This window comes from Bos grunniens, chromosome 3, assembly GCF_055505025.1.
Source record: "Bos grunniens cultivar Pamir isolate PY7600 chromosome 3, Bosgru_T2T1.0, whole genome shotgun sequence".
Classification (NCBI taxonomy): Eukaryota; Metazoa; Chordata; class Mammalia; order Artiodactyla; family Bovidae; genus Bos; species Bos grunniens.
The window spans coordinates 11588886-11612840 of record NC_141167.1 but is presented as its reverse complement, the minus strand read 5'-3'; the positions used below and the strand labels follow the sequence as shown (position 1 = coordinate 11612840).

At 35.4% G+C, this 23955-nt stretch overlaps 1 protein-coding gene and 1 pseudogene across 23 annotated transcripts in view; one reads left to right on the top strand and one right to left on the bottom strand.

Moving 5' to 3' along the window:
* The window catches only part of LOC147374984 (protein argonaute-3), a 136292-nt gene that overhangs the window by 47724 nt on the left and 64613 nt on the right, over positions 1-23955 (bottom strand). For 22 of the 23 annotated variants that reach the window (XM_086379182.1, XM_086379250.1, XM_086379279.1 and 19 more), the window contains 6 exons: positions 11690-11824; positions 7650-7737; positions 7378-7525; positions 6813-6932; positions 1991-2113; positions 1557-1690 (listed from right to left, as the gene is read on the bottom strand). In XM_086379182.1, coding sequence (XP_086235308.1) covers positions 1557-1690; positions 1991-2113; positions 6813-6932; positions 7378-7525; positions 7650-7737; positions 11690-11824 — 748 coding nt within the window. Of the gene's footprint in view, positions 1-1556; positions 1691-1990; positions 2114-6812; positions 6933-7377; positions 7526-7649; positions 7738-10068; positions 10186-11689; positions 11825-23955 lie in introns of those variants that run through there. The other variant, XM_086379290.1, reaches the window with a different exon arrangement.
* Positions 21976-22073, top strand: LOC147374987 (U6 spliceosomal RNA; annotated as a pseudogene).

The following is a 23955-nucleotide window of genomic DNA, read 5'->3' as shown; positions in this document are numbered from 1 at the left end:
GCAAGGTCAGGTGGTCTGGTATTCCCATCGCTTGAAGAGTTTTCCAGAGTTTGTTGTGATCCACACAGTCAAAGTCTTTGGCATAATCAATAAAGCAGAAATAGATGTTTTCTGGAATTCTCTTGCTTTTTTTAATGATCCAGTGGATGTTAGCAGTTTGATCTCTGATTCCTCTGCTTTTTCTAAATCCGGCTTGAACATCTGGAAATTCATGGTTCATGTACTGTTGAAGCCTGGCATGGAAAATTTTGAGCATTACTTTGTTAGCGTGTGAGATGAGTGCAATTGTGCGGTAGTTTGAGCATTCTTTGGCATTGCCTTTCTTTGGGATTGGAATGAAAACTGACCTTTTCCAGTCCTGTGGCCACTGCTGAGTTTTCCAAATTTGCAGGCATATTGAGTGCAGCACTTTCAAAGCATCATCTTTTAGGATTTGAAATAGCTCAACTGGAATTCCATCACCTCCACTAGCTTTGTTCGTAGTGATGCTTCCTAAAGCCCACTTGACTTCACATTCCAGGATGTATGGCTCTAGGTGAATGATCATACCATCATGGTTATCTGGGTCATGAAGTTCTTTTTTGTATAGTTCTTCTGTGTATTCTTATCACCTCTTCTTACTATCTTCTGCTTCTATTAGGTCCATACTATTTCTGTCCTTTATTGTGCCCATCTTTGCATTTTCCCTTGGTATCTCTAATTTTCTTGAAGAGATCTCTAGTCTTTCCCATTCTATTGTTTTCCTCTATTTCTTCACAGTGATCACTGAGGAAGGCTTTCTTATCTCTCCTTGCTATTCTTTGGAACTCTGCATTAAAATGGGTATATCTTTCCTTTTCTTCTTTGCCTTTAGTTTCTCTTCTTTTCTCAGCTATTGAGAATAGACCATTAGAACTGATAATCACAAAGATACTTTTGTGGTTGAAATTGATTCCAGGAATCAATTTTGGTAGAGCACTAAAACTTCAAGGAAGGAGACTGAATGGAAGCCTGGAATCCTGAGAGAGTGTCAAGGTAAAATGAAGATTTGTTTTAAACAGAAGATTGTTGAGGGAAAGAATCTGGAGAAGATGAAAAGTAGTGGAGATGGAGGCCAAATTTTGGAAAGTGAAAATGAGAAGTTAAATGACTCTTTCAAGGAACTCAATTGAGAAATAAGGATGTTACTTAACTTTCATTCAGTAAATAAGTACTATTATCTCTATTTTTAAAAGGTAAAAACTGAAGCATAATAAGATCAAATAAATTGTTCATGGTAATAAAGTTAGGAAGTGGCAAACCTGGGAATTAAATCTAAACTATTTGCCATCAAAAGTCAATGGTACTCCTGCTATACCATATAAGCTAGTCTATTAGAATGCCTATAAGAATCAATCAGTGACTTGGATATGACCAAAAAATTCAGAATCTTCATCAAAGTACTGAGAAGAAACATTTTTAAAGGTTTATTGATTAAATATACTTCATATTGAGGCAATGTTGGTTAGAACATTAGCTGAATAATTTAAAATTGAAACACAAAATGGTCCCAAAGTGAAACTAATGACAAGCCTTACTTCAATATTTCTTCTCTACACTGCCTCTGTGTGGCAAAACAAGCTATAGCCCACATTTTGATTTCAACTCCTGTGTGGAACTGTTTCCCTCGCATGTCCCATACTCCGTGGCTTGGTGTTGCTACAGTCCGGTTCTACAGAGAAAGAGAAATAATAAGGCAAAAAAGAACAAACATTTAATATATAACTTATTTGAATGAGCTAAAAATAAGCATTTCAAATTGCTGGAATAGGCTTTTCTAAATCAATATTTTATATTTTTATCACAGAAAAACAAAAGTTCCATTAAGTTCAAGCAAAGACACTCAACTTGAAAGAAAAACACCGTTGGAATGAAAAATACTTTCTAAATTCTAGACTCAGCTAGGATGTCCTTCTCTCAAAACACAGAAACTGTATATTTATAATTTAAACATGATATCAAGAGGTTTTACCCGGCCTCCATATTGGAGCATAGGTGCTGGAAGTACGCGTCCGGTTACATGAGCCATTTCATCTCGAACTTTAAATTGAAACTCTTGAACAAATGGATCTGTTTCATAATTTGCACTTCTTACCTAACAACACAAAAGGTTTGTAGTTACTTTCAAAATTCCCCTAATTTCCCTTTAGAACCCTCTAATTTTTTTTCTTCACTGTGTCAATAATGTTTTATAATAGGTCTAGATGCTGCTGCTGCTAAGTCACTTCAGTCGTGTGCAACTCTGTGCGACCCCATAGACGGCAGCCCACTAGGCTCCCCCGGCCCTGGGATTCTCCAGGCAAGAACACTAGAGTGGGTTGCGATTTCCTTCTCCAATGCGTGAAAGTGAAGTTGCTCAGTCGTGTCGGACTCTTAGCAACCCCATGGACTGCAGCCTACCAGCCTCCTCCATCCATGGGATTTTCCAGGCAAGAGCACTGGAGTGGGTTGCCACTTCCTTCTCCAATAGGGCTAGATAATGGTACCCAAACTACAGAGCAGATTTTTAACCTGGGGACTACAGACCATAAGTGGACAGTAGGAAGTCTGTGAACTTCCTGTTCATTTATAGAATATTTAAATGTATTAGGTTGGATAATAAGAAATTTCAACTATTTATGACTCATGAAAATGGTAATTTTATATGGTTAAGCCTAATACATTTTGGGGAGGGTGGTCAAGAAATTGCAAGAGAAATACCTGACCTAAAAATGGTTAATTATTTCTAATCAGAGGATCTGGACATATAATATTGAAATCTTATGTAGAGCTTGATGCTGCTGCTGCTGCTAAGTCGCTTCAGTCATGTCCGACTCTGTGCGACCCCATAGACAGCAGCCCATTAGGCTCCTCTGTCCCTGGGATTCTCCAGGCAAGAATACTGGAGTGGGTTGCCATTTCCTTATCCAATGCATGAAAGTAAAAAGTGAAAGTGAAATTGCTCAGTCATGTCCGACTCTTAGCAACCCCATGGACTGCAGCCTACCAGGCTCCTCCGTCCATGGATTTTCCAGGCAAGTAGAGCTTGATAGCAAATATCAATAATCCTAAGCTTTTTTCCCTAATTGATAACAAGTTATATAAAATCTACTTGAATATTTTCCAATAAAACATAGCAGAAGATAAAATTTACTTAAGAGATATACTTGAGACAGACAAGAAAGCCACGATGAGATGCGTATTATAATTTTTACATAATATACCAATATATGCAAAGAATTTATTGTAATCTCAGAAGTGTAATTCATGTTTATAGTGTGCTATAATGTGTTTTTCAAAACATATTTTTTTAGTCTCAGGGTAAAGGTCATATAAGGTTACAAAAAGGGCAATGTTCAAGTCTTTGAGTAAAAATCTAGTAAAAACACTATATAAATTTACATATATAATCCCACAATAAGCAGGAAATGTTTTCTAAATTATGCACTAATGATTTTTTTCTTCAAGCTTAAATGCCATTAGTTTCTATAAGATTACAAAGAGTAACAACTATTCACCAAGACTTCCTTGGTGTGAAATGTTTTATGATTAATTTTTACAATAATCTTAATTACAAATAAGTCTTTTATACTTTTTATTTTACAGAGGATAAAACTAAAGCTTAGTAAAGTGAAATGATTGGTCTAAAACCATATAGCTAAGCAAGTGACATATAATCTGAAATCTGTACATTCTGATTTCTAGAGTTCCTACTCTCAGTCACTGTTCTAGCCTACCGGATGCTATAATTATAAATATAGTAAGGGACGGAGGAGCCTGGTGGGTTGCCGTCTATGGGGTCACACAGAGTCAGACACAACTGAAGCGACTTTGCAGCAGCAGCAGCAGCAACAGTAACTGTAAGTAAGTAAAGAAGTTAGACTTTGAACCTAGAGCTGTTAAGATTCCAAGTGCTAGCCTGGCGGGCTACAGTCCATGGGGTAGCAAAAAGTCAGGCACAACTAACTTTCAAAGATAAGATCCAGGTGCCTTTATTTTTCACTTTGCCCTAATTCCGTCAGTTTTATAATGTATTAATGTCTCTTTTCTCCCCATTTAGAATAAGAAGAGCTTAGACACCCTATAAGGCTGGAGCTGTCTTAAACTTCTTTATTCATCCTATAGTTACCAGTGTAGATACTGGGGCTAAGCAATCCTACTTTGTGTGTTAAGCTTCTCACTATTGCTAGTCATAAAACCTTGACTTTCCTTTCCTATTTTAGGTGGGAGGTGATAAAAGTCCAGTTCACTAAACTGAAACATTAGTTCTGAGATTATCTGTTCTGAATCTAACTAAAGAGCTTGGGGCTAAATTAGAAGGCTCTAACCTTTGTCAAGAAAATGTACTGGTCATAACAAACACCCTCTTCCAATAACACAAGAGAAGACTCTATACATGGACATCACCAGATGGTCAACACGGAAATCAGACTGATTATATTCTTTGCAGCCAAAGATGGAGAAGCTCTATACAGTCAGAAAAAACAAGACCAGGAGCTGACTGTGGCTCAGATCATGAACTCCTTATTGCCAAATTTAGACTTAAATTGAAGAAAGTAGGGAAAACCACTAGACCATTCAGGTATGACCTAAATCAAATCCCTTATGATCATACAGTGGAAGTGAGAAATAGATTTAAGGGCCTAGATCTGATTGATAGAGTGCCTGATGAACTATGGAATGAGGTTCGTGACATTGTATAGGAGACAGGGATCAAGACCATCCCCATGGAAAAGAAATGCAAAAAAGCAAAATGGCTGTCTGGGGAGGCCTTACAAATAGCTGTGAAAAGAAGAGAAGCGAAAAGCAAAGGAGAAAAGGAAAGATATAAGCATCTGAATGCAGAGTTCCAAAGAATAGCAAGAAGAGATAAGAAAGCCTTCTTCAGTGATCAACGCAAAGAAATAGAGGAAAACAACAGAATGGGAAAGACGAGAGATCTGTTCAAGAAAATTAGAGATACCAAGGGAACATTTCATGCAAAGATGGGCTCGATAAAGGACAGAAATGGTATGGACCTAACAGAAGCAGAAGATATTAAGAAGAGAGGGCAAGAATACACAGAACTGTACAAAAAAGATCTTCACGACCCAGATAATCACGATGGTGTGATCACTCACCTAGAGCCAGACATCCTGGAATGTGAAGTCAAGTGGGCCTTAGAAAGCATCACTACGAACAAAGCTAGTGGAGGTGATGGAATTCCAGTTGAGCTATTCCAAATCCTGAAAGATGATGCTGTGAAAGTGCTACACTCAATATGCCAGCAAATTTGGAAAATTCAGCAGTGGCCACAGGACTGGAAAAGGTCAGTTTTCATTCCAATCCCAAAGAAAGGCAATGCCAAAGAATGCTCAAATTACCGCACAATTGCACTCATCTCACACACTAGTAAAGTAATGCTCAAAATTCTCCAAGCTAGGCTTCAGCAATACGTGAACCGTGAACTTCCTGATGTTCAAGCTGGTTTTAGAAAAGGCAGAGGAACCAGAAATCAAATTGCCAGCATCCGCGGGATCATGGAAAAAGCAAGAGAGTTCCAGAAAAACATCTATTTCTGCTTTATTGACTATGCCAAAGCCTTTGACTGTGTGGATCACAATAAACTGTGGAGAATTCTGAAAGAGATGGGAATACCAGACCACCTGATCTGCCTCTTGAGAAATTTGTATGCAGGTCAGGAAGCAACAGTTAGAACTGGACATGGAACAACAGACTGGTTCCAAATAGGAAAAGGAGTACGTCAAGGCTGTATATTGTCACTCTGCTTATTTAACTTATATACAGAGTACATCATGAGAAACGCTGGACTGGAAGAAACACAAGCTGGAATCAAGATTGCCGGGAGAAATATCAATCACCTCAGATATGCAGATGACACCACCCTTATGGCAGAAAGTGAAGAGGAACTCAAAAGCCTCTTGATGAAAGTGAAAGTGCAGAGTGAAAAAGTTGGTATAAAGCTCAACATTCAGAAAACGAAGATCATGGCATCTGGTCCCATCACTTCATGGGAAATAGATGGGGAAACAGTGGAAACAGTGTCAGACTTTATTTTTGGGGGCTCCAAAATCACTGCAGATGGTGACTGCAGCCATGAAATTAAAAGACGCTTACTCCTTGAAAGGAAAGTTATGACCAACCTAGACAGCATATTCAAAAGCAGAGACACTATGCCAACAAAGGTTCGTCTAGTCAAGGCTATGGTTTTTCCTGTGGTCATGTATGGATGTGAGAGTTGGACCGTGAAGAAGGCTGAGGGCCAAAGAATTGATGTTTTTGAACTGTGGTGTTGGAGAAGAGTCTTGCGAATCCCTTGGACTGCAAGGAGATCCAACCAGTCCATTCTGAAGGAGATCAGCCCTGGGTGTTCTTTGGAAGGAATGATGCTAAAGCTGAAACTCCAGTACTTTGGCCACCTCATGTGAAGAGTTGACTCACTGGAAAAGACTCTGATGCTGGGAGGGATTGGGGGCAGGAGGAGAAGGGGATGACAGAGGATGAGATGGCTGGATGGCATCACTGACTCGATGGACGTGAGTCTGGGTGAACTCCGGGAGTTGGTGATGGACAGGGAGGCCTGGCGTGCTGCGATTCATGGGGTCACAAAGAGTCAGACACGACTGGGCGACTGAAATGAACTGAACTGAACCTTCTTCATTTACCCCTAGGCTACTGCTAGAATACTTCCATAATCTCTTTTAATTCTGAGCCCATGAAATAATAATAAGACAGGAGTTGATATAGTGGACATTCTTCTTTAGTAGCTCACCCTAATATGTTTTTAATTTCTATTTCTGGGGTTAAGTACTAACCAATCTGCTAATTTCCTCTTGTCTATCTGGTGCAGATCTTGCTGTGGCTTTGATCATAGTGGAGGTTTGATTGTCCGTTAGCTTCTTGATACATCGTTGCCCTGCCACAATATTACAGACCTATAAATGGAAAAAAAGTTTTGTACTAGATATATGCATCTTTCTTAAAATTGAGTGCAATTAAATGTGATATTTTAAATTTTAATTTAACTTAAAATTTAAAATCTACTCCATTAAGCCACTTTTGTTTAGTATCATGTCAAGTAGAAAGGCAGTAAACAATACTGCTTCACAGTATGATTATAATCAGGTACAATGTACACTGGATAAAAAGGCTGAAAGAAGTGTACCAAAATGCTAACAGCAGTTATGTTTAGAGGGGCAGAACTGTGGATGAATTTTTTTCCCGTATTATCTCATAATTGAAAATTCAGAATAAATAAGGAAATTTAAAGACAGTTCAATTTAAAAATAAATGTGAGAGTATAAAGTAAGTTACAGGTCCTTAAAAACCTTAACAGAATGATGAATAAGAGGATATTAATAAGCAGCCTAAACACATTACTTCTAGTGGCAGGTAGGTATGTTTCTGTTCCTGCCCCACTTGCAGACAGGGAAGGTGTGGGTACTTCAGCTGAAGAGTATACTTTTCTCTGAAATACTGTGCTACTGTTCTCTCCACAGTTTGGCCATTTTCTAACTGTAAAGGAAAGCTGGAAAAAAAAAAATTACACATTAACAACTCATCCCATTAGGAGCAAGCAAAAGTCCCAATCTACCAACTAGAGTAAGCTGCCTCACATCATCTCTGTTCTGACAAACACCAGCTTTTCTTACGTTTGATGACTGGCAGGCCTTCTTGTTACATTACAAACACGGTATTTCCGTCTCATTGTTCCACAATGAGTCACTTCAACCTTCAGACCTGTTCCCAACAAGAAAAACTGAGGTTACAGAACTGTCACAAGTGACATATTCATAACTCTAAAGCCTGCTCACCACTATAAAAACTCAAAATTCTAAACAGAAAATCTGTGAAATAGGTGATATGATTAACAAAGGATTATATATATATATAAAACATAGTTAATAATGGGTACAATCATGACAGACCTAACTCCAAACCATTTCCCTATTCTATCAAGCTATTAAAAACAGCATAAAATTTGCAAAGCCTTTAGATCAAGGGATAAAGTTCTTCATTAATTACAAAAAAAGTCCTGCTTATATTGCAGGGTTTTATGCTGGGAGAGGGAAGGAGCAATGGAAAGGAGTTACCATAACTCTCAAAACATTCTGTAACCTTCAAAGTATGTGATATCTCAACTCCCCAGGCATCACATACTGACTGAAGATCATAATTTCATAAAGTCCTTATGAAGAAAGTCTTCACAGATTTTTAAACCAGGAAGAAAAAAAAAAAATCCCAGGCCCTTTTAACAGAAGTGGAGTGACAATTTTGTTAAAGGATAATATAGTGATACAGTTCTTTCACTACTGACCATTAGAAATCAGGGCAAAATATCAAATGTAACCAAACTAATTCCTACAGCAAGTAATCCAGACGTTCTTATGGAATCAATGACCCCTTTGAGAATGTGACAAAAGCAATAAATTCTCAGAAAAACGCAACATACACTTAACGCAGCATGTGAATTTAGATGTTACTGGATCCATGAGTCCATCTGTGGAGCTTAGGGGTTTGAGGATCCCAGGTCTGCTTTAGAAGGTGAAGCTGTGGGCTTTTAAACCATTGGCTGAAATTCTTTGGGATGAATTTTCCTAAGCAATGGTGTCCAAAAGGATGTTCTGAGATGATATGATTTCTACACCTGTACTAAAATCACTACTAGTAATGTTCCTGAGCACATGAAATATAGCTACTGTGACTGAAAAATTTTTTTTCTTTTGTACCTCTGTATCCCATAGTGCAGATGTTCTCAACCTGAGGTGACTCTGACCTCCAGGGGAGATTTGGTAATGTCTGGAGACATTTTTGGGGGCTTCCCTGATTGTTAAAACTGGGGGTGCTATTGGCATCTAGTGGATGCTAGATTTAGGAATGGGTGGATCCAGGGATGCTGCTAAATTATATTGCAATGCACAGAACAGCACTACCTCCCATCCCCGACCACAACAAAGAATTATCCAGCCCAAAATATCAATAGTGCCAAGGTTGAGAAACCCTGCTACAGTATAACTTATTTTCCTATCTACTAACTGCAGAACCAAACACAAAGTTCAATCACAGTAGTATTTTCTTAGGACGTATCAGCACAAACTAAGACGCTACGTGGACACAGTGCCGCTATACCAGACTGGTACGAGGGTTTTTGACTCTTAACTGAGTCCGTGAGAAATAGTTTTTGTTAGTAACTATCTTTACAAAACTAAACTTTCAGGTCAATTAGAGCATTTATTATGCTTCTATATTATAAATGAAAATAGAAAATATTACCAAGAGAAGGTCTTTCAAGAAGGAAATACCAACTATATGAAGTAAACAAGATGTAAAAATACTGTTTGGGGGAAAACATAGAAAAATTTAAAACAAATTTCTGTTATCTATACTACTTAGCAATTTGTTTTCCAATCTTCCCTTTGAATTAAAAAAAAATTATCAGTAAGGTTATACAAGCCTACTAAATAAGTTTTTATCAAAAATAAAACTGACACTCTTACATACATATGGTACTTTTACCATAAACTTCCTCCAATATTTCTGCTATTTAACTATGATGAATTATTGCAAAAGAAACCACCCTAAAGTTATTATTAATTATTTAGGAAAAAGTTCAACTGGAATCAAATGAATATTGTACTAGGAAGTGTATTCATTATACCACAATTTGTACCATTATTAAACAGTTTTCATCAAATTTCTCATGCTGACTAAAAATTAAACTTAAATATATAGTATAAAACATGTAACTTTGATTCTCTTGTGTTACTGAGATAGGAATACATGATGTACTTTAAAGAGTTCTCTCTCTCTCTTTTAAAAGCTTTCCTGACTTTGAATGGAGGAAAAAATCATCAGTTTGTCAATTAGATCTAACTCATATTTTTCTACCCCAAATCTACAGTCATAGGTGCCTAAGGTTACATCCAAATTCAGGGTTAGCAAAGAGTTGAAATTTTTTAAAAAATGGACTAGATAATTCTCTGCCCAGGTCCCTCCCCAAACCCTCCATCCAACCGAAAAATGTTTTTGGCTTTAATAAATCAAATATTGAACCTATAAACTTGGCTTTACCTTCACTATAACATCAACTTTATAATGCTTTCTAGTCATTTTTTCAGTCATTTCTTTGGCCCCCTGAGCAGTTGAAGTTAAGATCGAGTCCATGCTCTTCGGGCAGCAGTTGAATCCTTGTTCTGTACATCTTGTATTTTCTGTGATAGAGTGGTGATATGAGTTGATTGCATAGTTACCGCAAAATAATGTAAGTGACTTCATGATATCAGAGGTGGTAACTAAGCAGCAACTCCACTGGAAACCATGGCATTTAGATGATCACATATTAATGGTGGGTAATGCACTACCTTCCAACAAAGCTAACTGTGCAGTTAATATAGATTATGACAGGACGATGGTATGACTGCAATACAAGAATATATAACACTTTCTTATTCTGACAAAAATCTTGACATAAATAGATGCTTATCTTCAAAGCAGGAGGGAAATTCCTTTAAATGTTTTACTACAATGACTATCTCTCTCTTGGTTACTGAATGGCACAGAATAAATGATTACTGGAGCTAGCAGGATGTATTCAACTATACTAACTGATTTGGGGGACTGAAAGATGTTCAGAAAATAAACTTCAATGCTTCACAAGCTGAAAAATTACCTGCAACAAATAGGTAAAACCTTAAAATTAAACAACATAATTATTTCTGACTATTTGAGATGTAACACTTATTATAAACAGAATTTATAGTATTCATTCTAATTAGAGAATATCAAATTTCTCTTTGTGCCTAAATAATAAAGAACTAAATACAGTGGAGTCACATCTTACATGAGGACTAAGTTCCACAGTTATGAACACGTCAAGAATCTTACATAATCAAAATTATTCTTGAAAAATCCCTTAAACTGCTGATAAAGTACACTGATATTAAATTAAATTAAATTGCTGATAAACCCATTGTATATGGGTTTGCACATAAGACTGTATATTTACATAGAAAGCTACAATTATATAAAGAATAAATAAATACAAAATATAAATTTTAGAATATAAGTGAAATTAATTTTTAATTTTTCTCTTTGGAAGACCATGTAGAAATGAATTTATATTAGTAAAATATATATATGATGTAACACCACTGTATAAATTTTAGCCGCTAACTATAAAACAGGCAAGATCAATGGTCAACTAAATAAAGTACATGAAGTTACTAAGTTTCAACTCTAGAACAACACATGAAATAGGCTAGTCCCACATCTACAAATTTACAAAGAAATAAAATATTCTGCTATCATTTCAGAAAAATAAAGAAGTCACTATATTAAAATATGTTCAAAGAATGGCTCCAGTCCTGAAGTGTCAATGTTTTGGGAATAAATTTCCTATTTTAAACAGTATGATAGGAGCATTTTTCTATGAGAGTACCTCTTTATGCCTTCAGCTAATAAGGGAAAGTATCGACAAAAAATTAGCTAGTATTAATTCCATTACTTGGTATTTCTTTCATTGAAACACTACCTAAGATGTTATGACAATGAATTTAATGTAACGTTTTAAAATTAATCCGTATTTTTACTGGTGATGTTACATGAACAGATTTAAATCTTAAAAAATTTCCATGAAAGTTTGTTATATTCATGCATTTTACAGTTAAGTTGTTCCAAATGCTAATTAACTCACCTTTTATCTCTTTGGTGAATTTTACCCGATGAGAATCAGTCAGAGGTCTTGGCTGCTCATCAATATTATGAATATCAAGAACTTCACACATGAACTGAATTACAGGTTGTGCTTTGTAGAAGGCAGTGGCAGAAACTAAGAAGAAAAACACAAAGGGTACAAATTAATGTTTCTTTAAAAAAACTCAAATCTAAGGCTCCATGATAACTAATTATAGAGTTAAAATTACCCTCTTATGTATACCTATATATCAATACATATAAAAATATTTCCAAAATTAAGCAGTTTCAACTTGACCTGTTTGACTACAAGACAAGCACAACAACAGAGAAACCTAATATTACAGTTTTTATAATCTCTTTCACCATGGGTATCTGAATCATTCCATTCCCTACTACATGTACACAGCAGTGTTCTGGCTATGAGACAAGACCTATAAAGGGACAAAGAAGGCCAGAGTGCCTCAGAAGACAAGGTTAGGTATTATTTCTTAAACTAAGCCTTGCATGCCACCCCAGATTGCTTATCTGTTCTAAGGAGAGCTTTCCCTGTCTTGTACAGATTTGAGAAGACAATGGTATTAAATGTTACTAGCGCTAATCCAAGCTACAGGTAGTAACAATATCTGCCCAATGTTATCTAGCTACAATCAGCAGTCTTTGAGGAGCCAACTAGTATGACTTCTTAATCCTGGATTTTGGAACTAGAAGAGAGCTTGACCAATAGTTAGTAGATCACCATCATTCATTTCTTAAATACTTATGGGCTGCTATTATGTGCTAAAAGATACTGGGGGTACAGTGAAAAGTAAAACCAAAACAGACAGTAGGCTGAAAAGTGAAAAGTGCTAGTCTCTCCGACGTTTCCAACTCCTTGAGATCCCATGGACTGTAGCCCATCAGGCTCCTCTGTCCATGGAATTCTCCAGACAAGAATACTGGAGTCGGTTGCCATTCTCTTCTCCAGGGGATCTGCCCAGCCCAGGGATTGAACCCAGGTCTCCTGCACTGTAGGCAGATTCTTGACCACCTGAGTCAACATGCTATCATATTATTTCCCTACCTAAAAGACATGTCCACAGTGGTACCCTTTCTCTTATTCTCCTTGGTTTAGGTTTAAATGTCTTCCACAAAATGTCTGGACGGATATTTAACAAGGCTTGAAGTAGTTAGGTAGTGAGACTATTGTGGATATTTTTTATTTTTCTTTAAATCTTTTTAATAGCACATATTACATTTTCCTTTATTTCAATATATATGTATATATATACATATATATATAAACAATATATATATATATTATTTCAATAATATATGAATGAAGTCTCAGCATAAAAAATCTAAACAACATAGATATAAACAGTAAAGACTTCTGGTCTCCAAGTATCTTTAAGAAGCAACCATTATTAGTAACTAATACTTAACTACTACATGTACTAATTATGGACATGGACCTACTACATGTCCCTAACAATAGATAGCTAGGTTGGTTTTGTACTTCCATATCTCGTTCTTTTAATATACACTTGAGATAAAAATAGAGATATAACTTTTAAAAACATGAGATCAGATAATAAATGTTTTATGACTTGCTTTATTGTTTTATTATTTTAAAACTAACAATGTCTTAGAGATCTTTCCATGTCAATAATTTCTTTTTAATGGCTTCATATTATTCTGTAATTTGGGTGCATGGTAATTAAGTGAATATATATGAATATATATCGCATTCTTCTCTTAATGAAAAAGAACACAAATGATAAAACATTAGAAACACTATTTTGGGCTTTGATTTCTTTTTCTCATTAGGTATCTTAGAGACAGATCTTATATGTACTAATATGGAATTATATCATTCCTTTTCACATTGCAGGATATCTCACTACCTGGATTTACTACATGTCCCTAATGATGGACAGTTATGTTGGTTTTGTATTTCCACCCAAATAAACGTTAGAAATACCTTTACAATTTCAAGCTAACTAAAAAAAGAGAGACTGATAAGACTATTTCAGCATTCTGGGTATCTTATTTAAATCTTATACATTAAAAAACTGTATACCTACGTTCTTCTATTAAAAATGTGAGAATACTGTTGCACATTAAAATGAGGCAGGCAGGAAATATATCAAATAAACATATACTGCTTCTGTGTTAAATTAAAAAAAATAAGTGGATAAAGGAAAATAAATATATGGTCATTAACATGCTTATTTTGTCTTTCCTTTAATCCTACAGGTAAACTTTCTTCACTGGATTATTATAATACTAGCACTCACAATTAATTCATCTTATCTCACAGAGCTGAAACTACTAAACAAATATTATCCTGTTTAACATTCTATTAATTTTCCTTAGTGTTTACACTTTTAATCATTTTACTATTTACCATCTTCCCTACAGCAATGTAGGCATTTGAGGTGACAGAAAGTTCTTACACAAGATGGGATAAAATCGGTGAGTACAGCTGAATTAGGCATGAGTTTCAAAGAGCAAGGATCTGTCTCTCTATCCCTAACATTTTATAAACCTACATATACATGCATTTTTTCCTTCATTCCCTTTCACAAATCAACTCAGTTTAACTGAACAAGTAATATTTACATTTAGTATTTTAAAAACCTATTAACAAAATATACGACATTAAAACACTAAGGGCAATAAATGTACAATCATTTCTATAGATAATTGCTCTGAAAAAAGCATCAGATAAAATTCAGCACCATAACTAAAACTTTCACAGTACCAGGACTAGAAAGGAGCTTCCTTAATTTGATAAAAGTTATTCACCAAAATCTATGGTAAATTCAACTTAAGTTAATAGAAAGTGCTAGCTGGCATAGGAATGCAAGTTAAGAGAAATAAAAGATAAAAGGATTGGAAAGGAAGAAACAAAATTATTATTCTTTACAGTATGATTGTTGAGAGATAAAACCCTCTAATCTATAGATAAATTATAGAATAAGAGAGTTCAGTAAATCTGCTAGATTTAAGGTCAACAGATAAAAATAAATTATATTCTTATATATTAGCAATCAACTTAAAATGTAATTTAAAAAAGATACCACTTAAAAAAAAAGATACCGCTTAACATCACAACAAAAAGTGTAGACACTTGGGATGAAATCTAAACAAAAGATGTAGAAGACTTACTGAAATAATAGGTGTCTTTACTACTATAGATTTAAATATTAATAAATGGAGCAATATACCTTATTAGTATAAATTATTTATAAATTAATCTGTAAATTCAAAGCAATTTCAATCAAATGCCAATAAGATATAACCCTCTTGACCTCTGGAACTTAAGAAGCTGATACTAAAATTAACATGAAAGAGAAATTAAACCAGAACAGCTAAGAGAGTTTCTAAGAATAAGGTCTGCTCTAACATTCATCAAGATTTGTTATAATCCTATTCAAGTCAAGAGACTGTGGGGACAAACACAGAGACCAGCAGAATATCCTTCAAAGTCTACTTTATACAGTATATGAAACAAATTCCTATTTAGAGAACTGAACATGAAAAGAAAAACAGACATTTAAAGGAAAATATAGAACATCTTTATGATCTTTAAAGCAGGAAAGAATTTCTTAAGATACAAAAATGATTAAAAAGAGGTACCATAAACAAAGCTAAAAAAAAAACAACAGTATTCTTCACAGAGCTAGAACAAATAATTTCAAAATTTGTATGGAAATACAAAAAACCTCGAATAGCCAAAGTGATCTTGAGAAAGAAGAATGGAACTGGAGGAATCAACCTACCTGACTTCAGGCTCTACTACAAAGCCACAGTTATCAAGACAGTATGGTACTGGCACAAAGACAGAAATATAGATCAATGGAACAAAATAGAAAGCCCAGAGATAAATCCACGCCCATATGGACATCTTATCTTTGACAAAGGAGGCAAGAATATACAATGGATTAAAGACAATCTCTTTAACAAGTGGTGCTGGAAAAACTGGTCAACCACTTGTAAAAGAATGAAACTAGAACACTTTCTAACACCATACACAAAAATAAACTCAAAATGGATTAAAGATCTAAACGTAAGACCAGAAACTATAAAACTCCTAGAGGAGAACATAGGCAAAACACTCTCTGACATACATCACAGCAGGATCCTCTATGACCCACCTCCCAGAATATCGGAAATAAAAGCAAAAATAAACAAATGGGACCTAATTAAACTTAAAAGCTTCTGCACATCAAAGGAAACTATCAGCAAGGTGAAAAGACAGCCTTCAGAATGGGAGAAAATAATAGCAAATGAAGCAACTGACAAACAACTAATCTCAAAAATATACAAGCAACTCCTATAGCTCAACTCCAGAAAAATAAATGACCCAATCAACAAATGGGCCAAAGAACTAAATAGACATTTCTCCAAAGAAGACATACAGATGGCTAACAAACACATGAAAAGATGCTCAACATCACTCATTATCAGAGAAATGCAAATCAAGACCACTATGAGGTACCATTTCATACCAGTCAGAATGGCTGTGATTCAAAAGTCTACAAATAATAAATGTTGGAGAGGCTGTGGAGAAAAGGGAACCCTCTTACACTGTTGGTAGGAATGCAAACTAGTACAGCCACTATGGAGAACAGTGTGGAGATTCCTTAAAAAACTGGAAATAGAACTGCCTTATGATCCAGCAATCCCACTGCTGGGCATACACACTGAGGAAACCAGAAGGGAAAGAGACACGTGTACCCCAATGTTCATCGCAGCACTGTTTATAATAGCCAGGACATGGAAGCAACCTAGATGTCCATCAGCAGATGAATGGATAAGAAAGCTGTGGTACATATACACAATGGAGTATTACTCAGCCATTAAAAAGAATTCATTCGAATCAGTTCTAATGAGGTGGATGAAACTGGAGCCTATTATACAGAGTGAAGTAAGCCAGAAGGAAAAACACCAATACAGTATACTAACGCATAAATACGGAATTTAGAAAGATGGTAACAATAACCCTGTGTACGAGACAGCAAAAGAGACACTGATGTATGGAACAGTCTTATGGACTCTGTGGGAGAGGGAGAGGGTGGGAAGATTTGGGAGAATGGCATTGAAACATGTAAAATATCATGTATGAAATGAGATGCCAGTCCAGGTTCAATGCACGATACTGGATGCTTGGGGCTAGTGCACTGGGACGACCCAGAGGGATGGTATGGGGAGGGAGGAGGGAGGAGGGTTCAGGATGGGGAGCACGTGTGTACCTGTGATGGATTCATTTTGATATTTGGCAAAACTAATACAATTATGTAAAGTTTAAAAATAAAATTAAATTAAAAAACAACAACAGGCAAATGCATATGTATAATACATACAACAAATGATTACTATCCAGAATATGTCATGAGTGCCTATAAATCAAGCTTAAAACAGTAACAGTGCCAAAAGACACATGGCTAGGTATTTCACAGAAGAGAAAACCTAAATGTCAAAAAACAATTTTTCACTATTTTATTTGTAATAAAGGAAATACATATAAAAACTCTATTGAGCTATCATTTTATACCAATCAAAATGGGCCAAAAACGTTACAATGGATAATACAAGCTGACAATAAGCCAAAGGAAGAATGAAGAATGAAAATTCTCATACAGTATCTAGGAATATAAAGTGATATAGTCAGGAGCAAACGGTAATTTATAGTAAGTTTGAAGATGAGCATAATTTCCAACTCAACAACTCCACTCTACTGGAATATATGCTCTATAAAAATCCCATTATCTGTGGAGGGCAACATGAATAAGAATGCTTACTGTAGGACAGTTTATAATGATAAAAAGAATGGACACAACCTAAATAACCATCAGTCAGATGGATACATTTGTACTACATTCATATAAACAAAATAAATGAGCAGGTGCTAGAATGCAGATAAATAAAATTGAGAATAAAAAACGAGAGGAATTTGTACAAAATGAGATATTACCAACTACTTAATTGTTAGTATCTAGATACGTACAATACACAACTTAGGCAAAAAATATTCTCATTAAGGTTTTGTGATACTTTATAACTCACTTATTGATAATTGATAAAATATTATTTTACTGTTGGAAATGTATCCTTTAAAAAAATTTTTTTTAAATTTATTTGGCTGCTCCAGGTCTTAGTTGTGGCATGCAGGTTCTTTTTCTTTTTTTGCTGTTGCAACATGTGGGATGCAGCTCTCTGAGCAGGGATTGAGCCCTTGCCCCTGCACTGGGAGCTTAGAGTCTTAAAAACTGGACCACCAGGAAAGTCCCTATCCTTATTTTTTAAATTAGGTTTATTTTCTTCTTTTCATAGGTAGCAACATTAGAATAAAGAGAAAAAAAATAAGCTTGGAAATGAAACAGATTTTAATTCTAGATCCAGACTTACTAATTATCATTTTTCAGAATTTCCATTCATTCATATGGAAAATTAGCAAAACGCCCATTACTTACAGTATTAGTGTGAAGATTCAATGTAAGATACCTACTTGTGCCCAGAAAATGGCAGAAACTCATCAGAACTCTTTTTCTCATTTTTTGAAGGATTGTCTACTCATGTCTTTTGCGCTCTGATTTATTGAGGTTTTAATTCTAGGCAAAATCATTCTGTCAATGTAAACTAACTCCTTGAAGAAGCTGAATGGGAGAGAATGTTCTATGAAGAAGTGATTAGGATTCTTTAGTTTGCACTTTACTGTGTCAAAACTGAAATTTTCTGTTAGGATGCAGCTAAAATACAGACGTGAAAAAATAATAAATATTTACCATATTTAAGGTAATAAGGACTACATGTTCCAAATTAGTCCAAGTCCAAAAGAAGAGTGTAAAATAAAGCAGTAAATAATGTTGGATCCAGGTAAAAGCATAACTACAATTATACTTCAACCTCCTGAGAGGTTATATGCCTCAATTTTATACGTTTACTTTCATGGCTCTGAAAGTGTGAGAACAAAAATTAAGGTCACTTATTATACAATGCCTTTTAATGGTAATAGTGAACAATTTAGACACCACGTTAGACATCTCTGCATGTCTATCATTAACTAGCAAAGTATTACTGACATAGTACTCAGGAGATATTGATAAATCAAAGGGTTGGGTTTTTTTTTCTGTTTTTAATAAAAAATATATTTACTAAAGGGTCACTAAAAGGTTACTAAAGGGTCACTAAATTATAAAGTGAATACAAATATTCACATAACCAACACTCATATCAAGAACTAAATATTGGTAGTATTCTCAAAACCGCTTCCCTATCCCCTTCCCAACCTTAACTTACAGTTCAACCCTCAAATCCTGGTTCTTATGGTAATCACTTTTTTCTCTTTCAGAATTACAACGTGTAAGTACAGATCACTAAGGACAATTTATTGTTTCCAGTTCTTCAATTTTATCTAACTGGAAACATAAAACATAAAATCTTTTTGAGACTTGCTAAACATTGTTTCTATTTAAACAACTATTTTCTTCATTTCCATTGCTCTGCCTAACACTCCACTGAATAAAATACAGTTTATTCACTTTAATGTTGGTGGACAGTGGATAGAACTTTGTGCTTTCACTGCCAGGGGCTCAAGTTCAACCCCTGGCCAGGCCACTAAGATCCCACAAGGTGTCCTGCGGCAAAAACCAAACAAACAAAAGCCTGATTATTAATCGTGGTGGACTATTTATGCTGGCACTTTCCTTTGGTTATTAGAATAATGTTATGACTATCTTATAGATGGCCTTTTTGATATACATACACATGTATATTTCTCTAATAGAAAAGGTGGTATCTCAGTAGAATTGCTGAATCTAAAGCTGAGCGTCGAAGAATTGATGCTTTTGAACTGCGGTGTTAGAGAAGACTATTCAGAGTCCCTCAGACTGCAAGGAGATCAAACCAGCCAATCCTCAAGGACATCAGTTCTGAATAGTCATTGGAAGGACTGATGCTGAGGCTGAAGCTCCAATCCTTTGGTCACCTTATGTGAAGAACTGACTCATTAGAAAAGACCCTGACTGGGAAAGATTGGGAAAGATTGAAGGCAGGAGGAGAAGGGGACAACAGAGAATGAGATGGTTGGATGGCATCACTGAATCCATGGACATGAGTCCATTGATTTGAGCAAGCTCCGCGAGTTGGTGATGGACAGGGAAGCCTGGTGTGCTGCAGTCCAAGGGGATCACAGTTGGACATGACTGAGCGACTGAAATGAACTAAGGATGTGTATCTCTAACTTTCCTGGATAATGCCAAAATCTTCCAAAGTGGTTTTAACAACTAACTCTCTCACAAGCAGAGTTTAAGAGTTTACTGCTAGCCTTTCTGGGGATGTGACATCTCATTTAAAAAAACTATTTGAGGTATAACTTACATACAATAAAATGCATTTTAACTGTACAGCTCAATGATTTTGACAAACATATACCTCAACGCTATTTGTTGTTGTTGTCCAGTTGTTCAGTTGTGTCCGACTCTTTCCGACCCCATGGACTGCAGCATGCCAGGACTCCCTGTCCTTAACCATCTCTTGGAGCTTGCTCAAATTCATGTCCATTGAGTCAGTGATGCCATCCAACCATCTCATCCTCTATGCTATTATCACTCCAATTAAGACAAAATATATCATCACCCCCGAAAGTACTTTCCTGCCCCTCTTTAATCAGCTTCCATCACATCTGCTGCAGGCAACCACTGATCTGATTCCTTTCATAATAAATTTGTTCCAGAATTTCACATAAATGGAATTATATGGTATACATTATTTCGTTTAGCTTTTTGCACATCTTTCTTGAGATTCATCTATACCATTTTATAAATTAGTTTTTTAAAATTGCTGGATAGTATTTCATCGTGTAAATAAATCACAATTTGTTTCTCAGTTTACTTGTTGCTGGGCATTTGGGTTGTTTCCAGATCCTAGTTATTATGAATATGTACAAACCTTTGTACGGACCTATTTTTTTCATTTCTCTTGGGGAAAGACCTAAGAATAGTTAGGACATATGGCAAGAAAATATTTAAATTTTTTAAAATCTGCCAAAATATTTTTCAAAGTGGTTGTACTGTTTTATACTCCTACCGTTTCCAATTGTTCCATATTCTTGCCAACACTTAGCATTGCTGGGTTTTTTACTTTAGCAAATCTAGCAAGTGTGAAGTGATATCTCATTGTGGTTTTTATCTGCATTTTCCAGATGACCAATGATGTTTAATATCTTCTCAGGTGCTATTGACCATTCCCATAATCTTTTGTGCAGTGTAAATTTTTGACCACTGTTAAAAATAGTTTGAGTTATGCAAGTTTTTCATAAATTCTAGACACAAACCTTTTGTTCAGGATATATTATGCAAATATTTGAAACTTTTTCAAATTTCAATAGCTTGCCTTTTCATCTTAACAGTGTTCTTAAGAGATGGTTTCACTTAGATTAGGTTTCCAACATACAAAGAAATCTTTGCTTACTCCAAGGGCATGAATATTTTCCCTCTTTTCTTAGAAGTTTCTCAGTTTTAATGTTTATTTTTTGTACAAATACCCAACTGTTCTAGTATCACTGAGAAGACTATTCTTTCCCCATTGAATTTTGGCCCCTCTGTCAAATATCAATCAACCACATAAGTGTTTATAGCTATTCTAATTACTTTTTAGCTTTTTGGCTAAGATCAAGTGTAGTATCTATAGCTATTTCATAACTTGATTTATATGTCCATCTTTAACCTCAGTATCACAGTTTTGCTTACTGTAGCTTTTTAGCATGTCTTGAAATCAGGGATTATAAATCCTCCAACTCTGTTCTTCTTCAAAATGGTTTTAACTGTTCAAGATTCTCTGCATTTTCAAATAAATCTTAAAATCAGCTTGTCAATTTTTTTTTTTAAGTGAGATTTTTGGTGAGATTCTGGGATTGTGTTGAGTCTACAGATCAATTTGGCAATAATGAGTATCCTAACTATTTCAGTCTTCTGTGCCAAGAACATGGTCTGCATGCGTGCTAAGTCACTTCAGTCGTGTCCAACTCTTTGTGATCTCATGAACTGCAAGCTGCCAGTTTCCTCTGTTCATGGGATTTTTCAGGCAAGAATACTGGAGTGGGTTGCCATGCCCTTCTCCAGGGGATCTTCCTATCCCAGGGATCGAACCTGAGTCTCCTGCACTGTAGGCAGATTCTTTATCATCTGAGCCACCAGGGACATGGTATCTCTATTTATCTTTCTTATTTTTCTCAGGAATGTTTTATAGGCTTTCAGTGTATAGGATCTGTGTACACATCTCTTTTAAAATCTATTTCTAGTGCTCACTTTGGTAATACATGTACTAAAACTGGAATGATACAGAGATTAGCATGTCCCCTGCGCAAAGATGAAAAAAAAATCTATTCCTAAATATTTCAAAAATATTATTATGAATGGTACATGTGTTTTTCATTTTTTCCAACTGCTGATTGCCAGTATTATTTATTATACTGCTAGTATTATTATGCAACTAGTGTCTTGTGATCTGGCTAAATGCATCTATTAATTCTAGTAGGATTTTTTGGGGGAGTAGATTTCTTAGGATTTTTTTATGTAGACAATTATGTCTTCTGCAAACAGCGACAGTTGTATTACTTCCTTTACAATATTACACCTTCCTTTTTCTTGGACCACCAGCACACTGCTGGATAGAAGTAGTGAGAGTAAGCATCCTCCTCTTATTCTTAATCTTAGGACAAAGTCGTTCACTCTTTTTGACACTGAGTATGATGATGCCTGCCTGCTTTTCTAGATTCTCTGACGGGTTGGAGAAGTTTCCTTTTACTGCTAGTGTGTTACAAATTTTCATCATGATAACATTAAAATGTGTCGAATGATTCTTCTGTCTGTTGAGAAGATTACACTGTTTTGGTCAGGTGTCAGATTCAGAGGAATACGAGCCTCATAAAATTGAGTTGAAACGCCTTTTTTCTTCTGTTTCTGAAAGCATCTGTGTAAGATTGGTATCATTTTTTCTTAAATGTCAGATAAATTTTAGCAACAAAATCAACTGGCACTGGAGTTTTCTTTGTTAGAAAGGATTATGAATTCAATTTCCTTAACAGATACCAGACTATTCCAGTTTTCTTTGAGCTAACTTTTTAACATTGTGTTTAAGTTATCAAATTAACTGGTATAAAACTGTTCCCAACATTCCCTTATCAACCTTTCAGTTTTGAAAGATCTTTAATGATAAACCCTTCTTAAATTTTTGACACTAGTAATCTGTTTGGTTTTTTCTTTTTTTTGATTAGCCTTCCTAGGAGTTTAAAATTTTTATTAACTTTTTTAAAAGAATCAACTTTTGGTTTCATTCATTTTCTATACTGTTTTCTATTTAATTAACTTTTGCTCGGAGTTTTATTTCTTACTTTCTATTTGAGCTTAATTTTTTCTTCTAGTTGAAGATAGAAACTTCATACGGTAGTCTGCCTCCAACATGGTCCCTAATAAGTCTTGCCTCATGGGACTCTGCACCTTTGTGTAAGTCTCTCCTACACTGAATATAACTGGTTTATGTAACTAATAAGACATTACAAAACTGGCAGAATATAGCTTTCAATACTAGGCCTTAATGTCATTATAGCGTCTGCCTTGCTCTCTCATGGATTGCTTGCTCCAAAGAAGCCAGCCACAACATCATGAGAACACTTAACCAACCCTGCCTGTTGAGAGGTCCAGGTGGCAAGAAACTAGGTCTCTAGCACAAACTTACCAATTGAGTTTTACAGATAATAAAACAAGACTTACTCATCCATTTAAACATTCAAGTATCTACTACATCAGGGACTCCTTTGTGGGTTGGAATTTAAAGATAAACCAGACAAAGCCTCTCCATTTTAAGAATAGATTCTAGTCAAGCAACTCAGTTCATTCCTTCCCCAAACTCCACTAAAACTCTGGTAAGGAATTAAGGAGAAAAAAAAAAGAAAGCATAAATCTAGAGGGAAGGGAGGATCGAAATAGAAAATGTACCATTTTAGAAGATGAAAAACAAGTAGCCAAGCTGTAACTGACAGAGCAGATGGAATTCTCAAAAGGTGTGAGAAATGGCAGTATCAGGTACCTCTGAAACTGGTGATAAAAGAATGGAGGTGTTGCAGAAAAATAAAGACAAAAGCTGTTTGAGAAGCAGGTAGAGTCCTAGATTCCTGTCTAGCTCCATTAACATTGTGGAACCACTGCCTCATCTTTATCCTGGCATAATCTGTAAGCATATTCTCTGGCAAACGTAAAAGACTTTTTGGAGGGATGATGT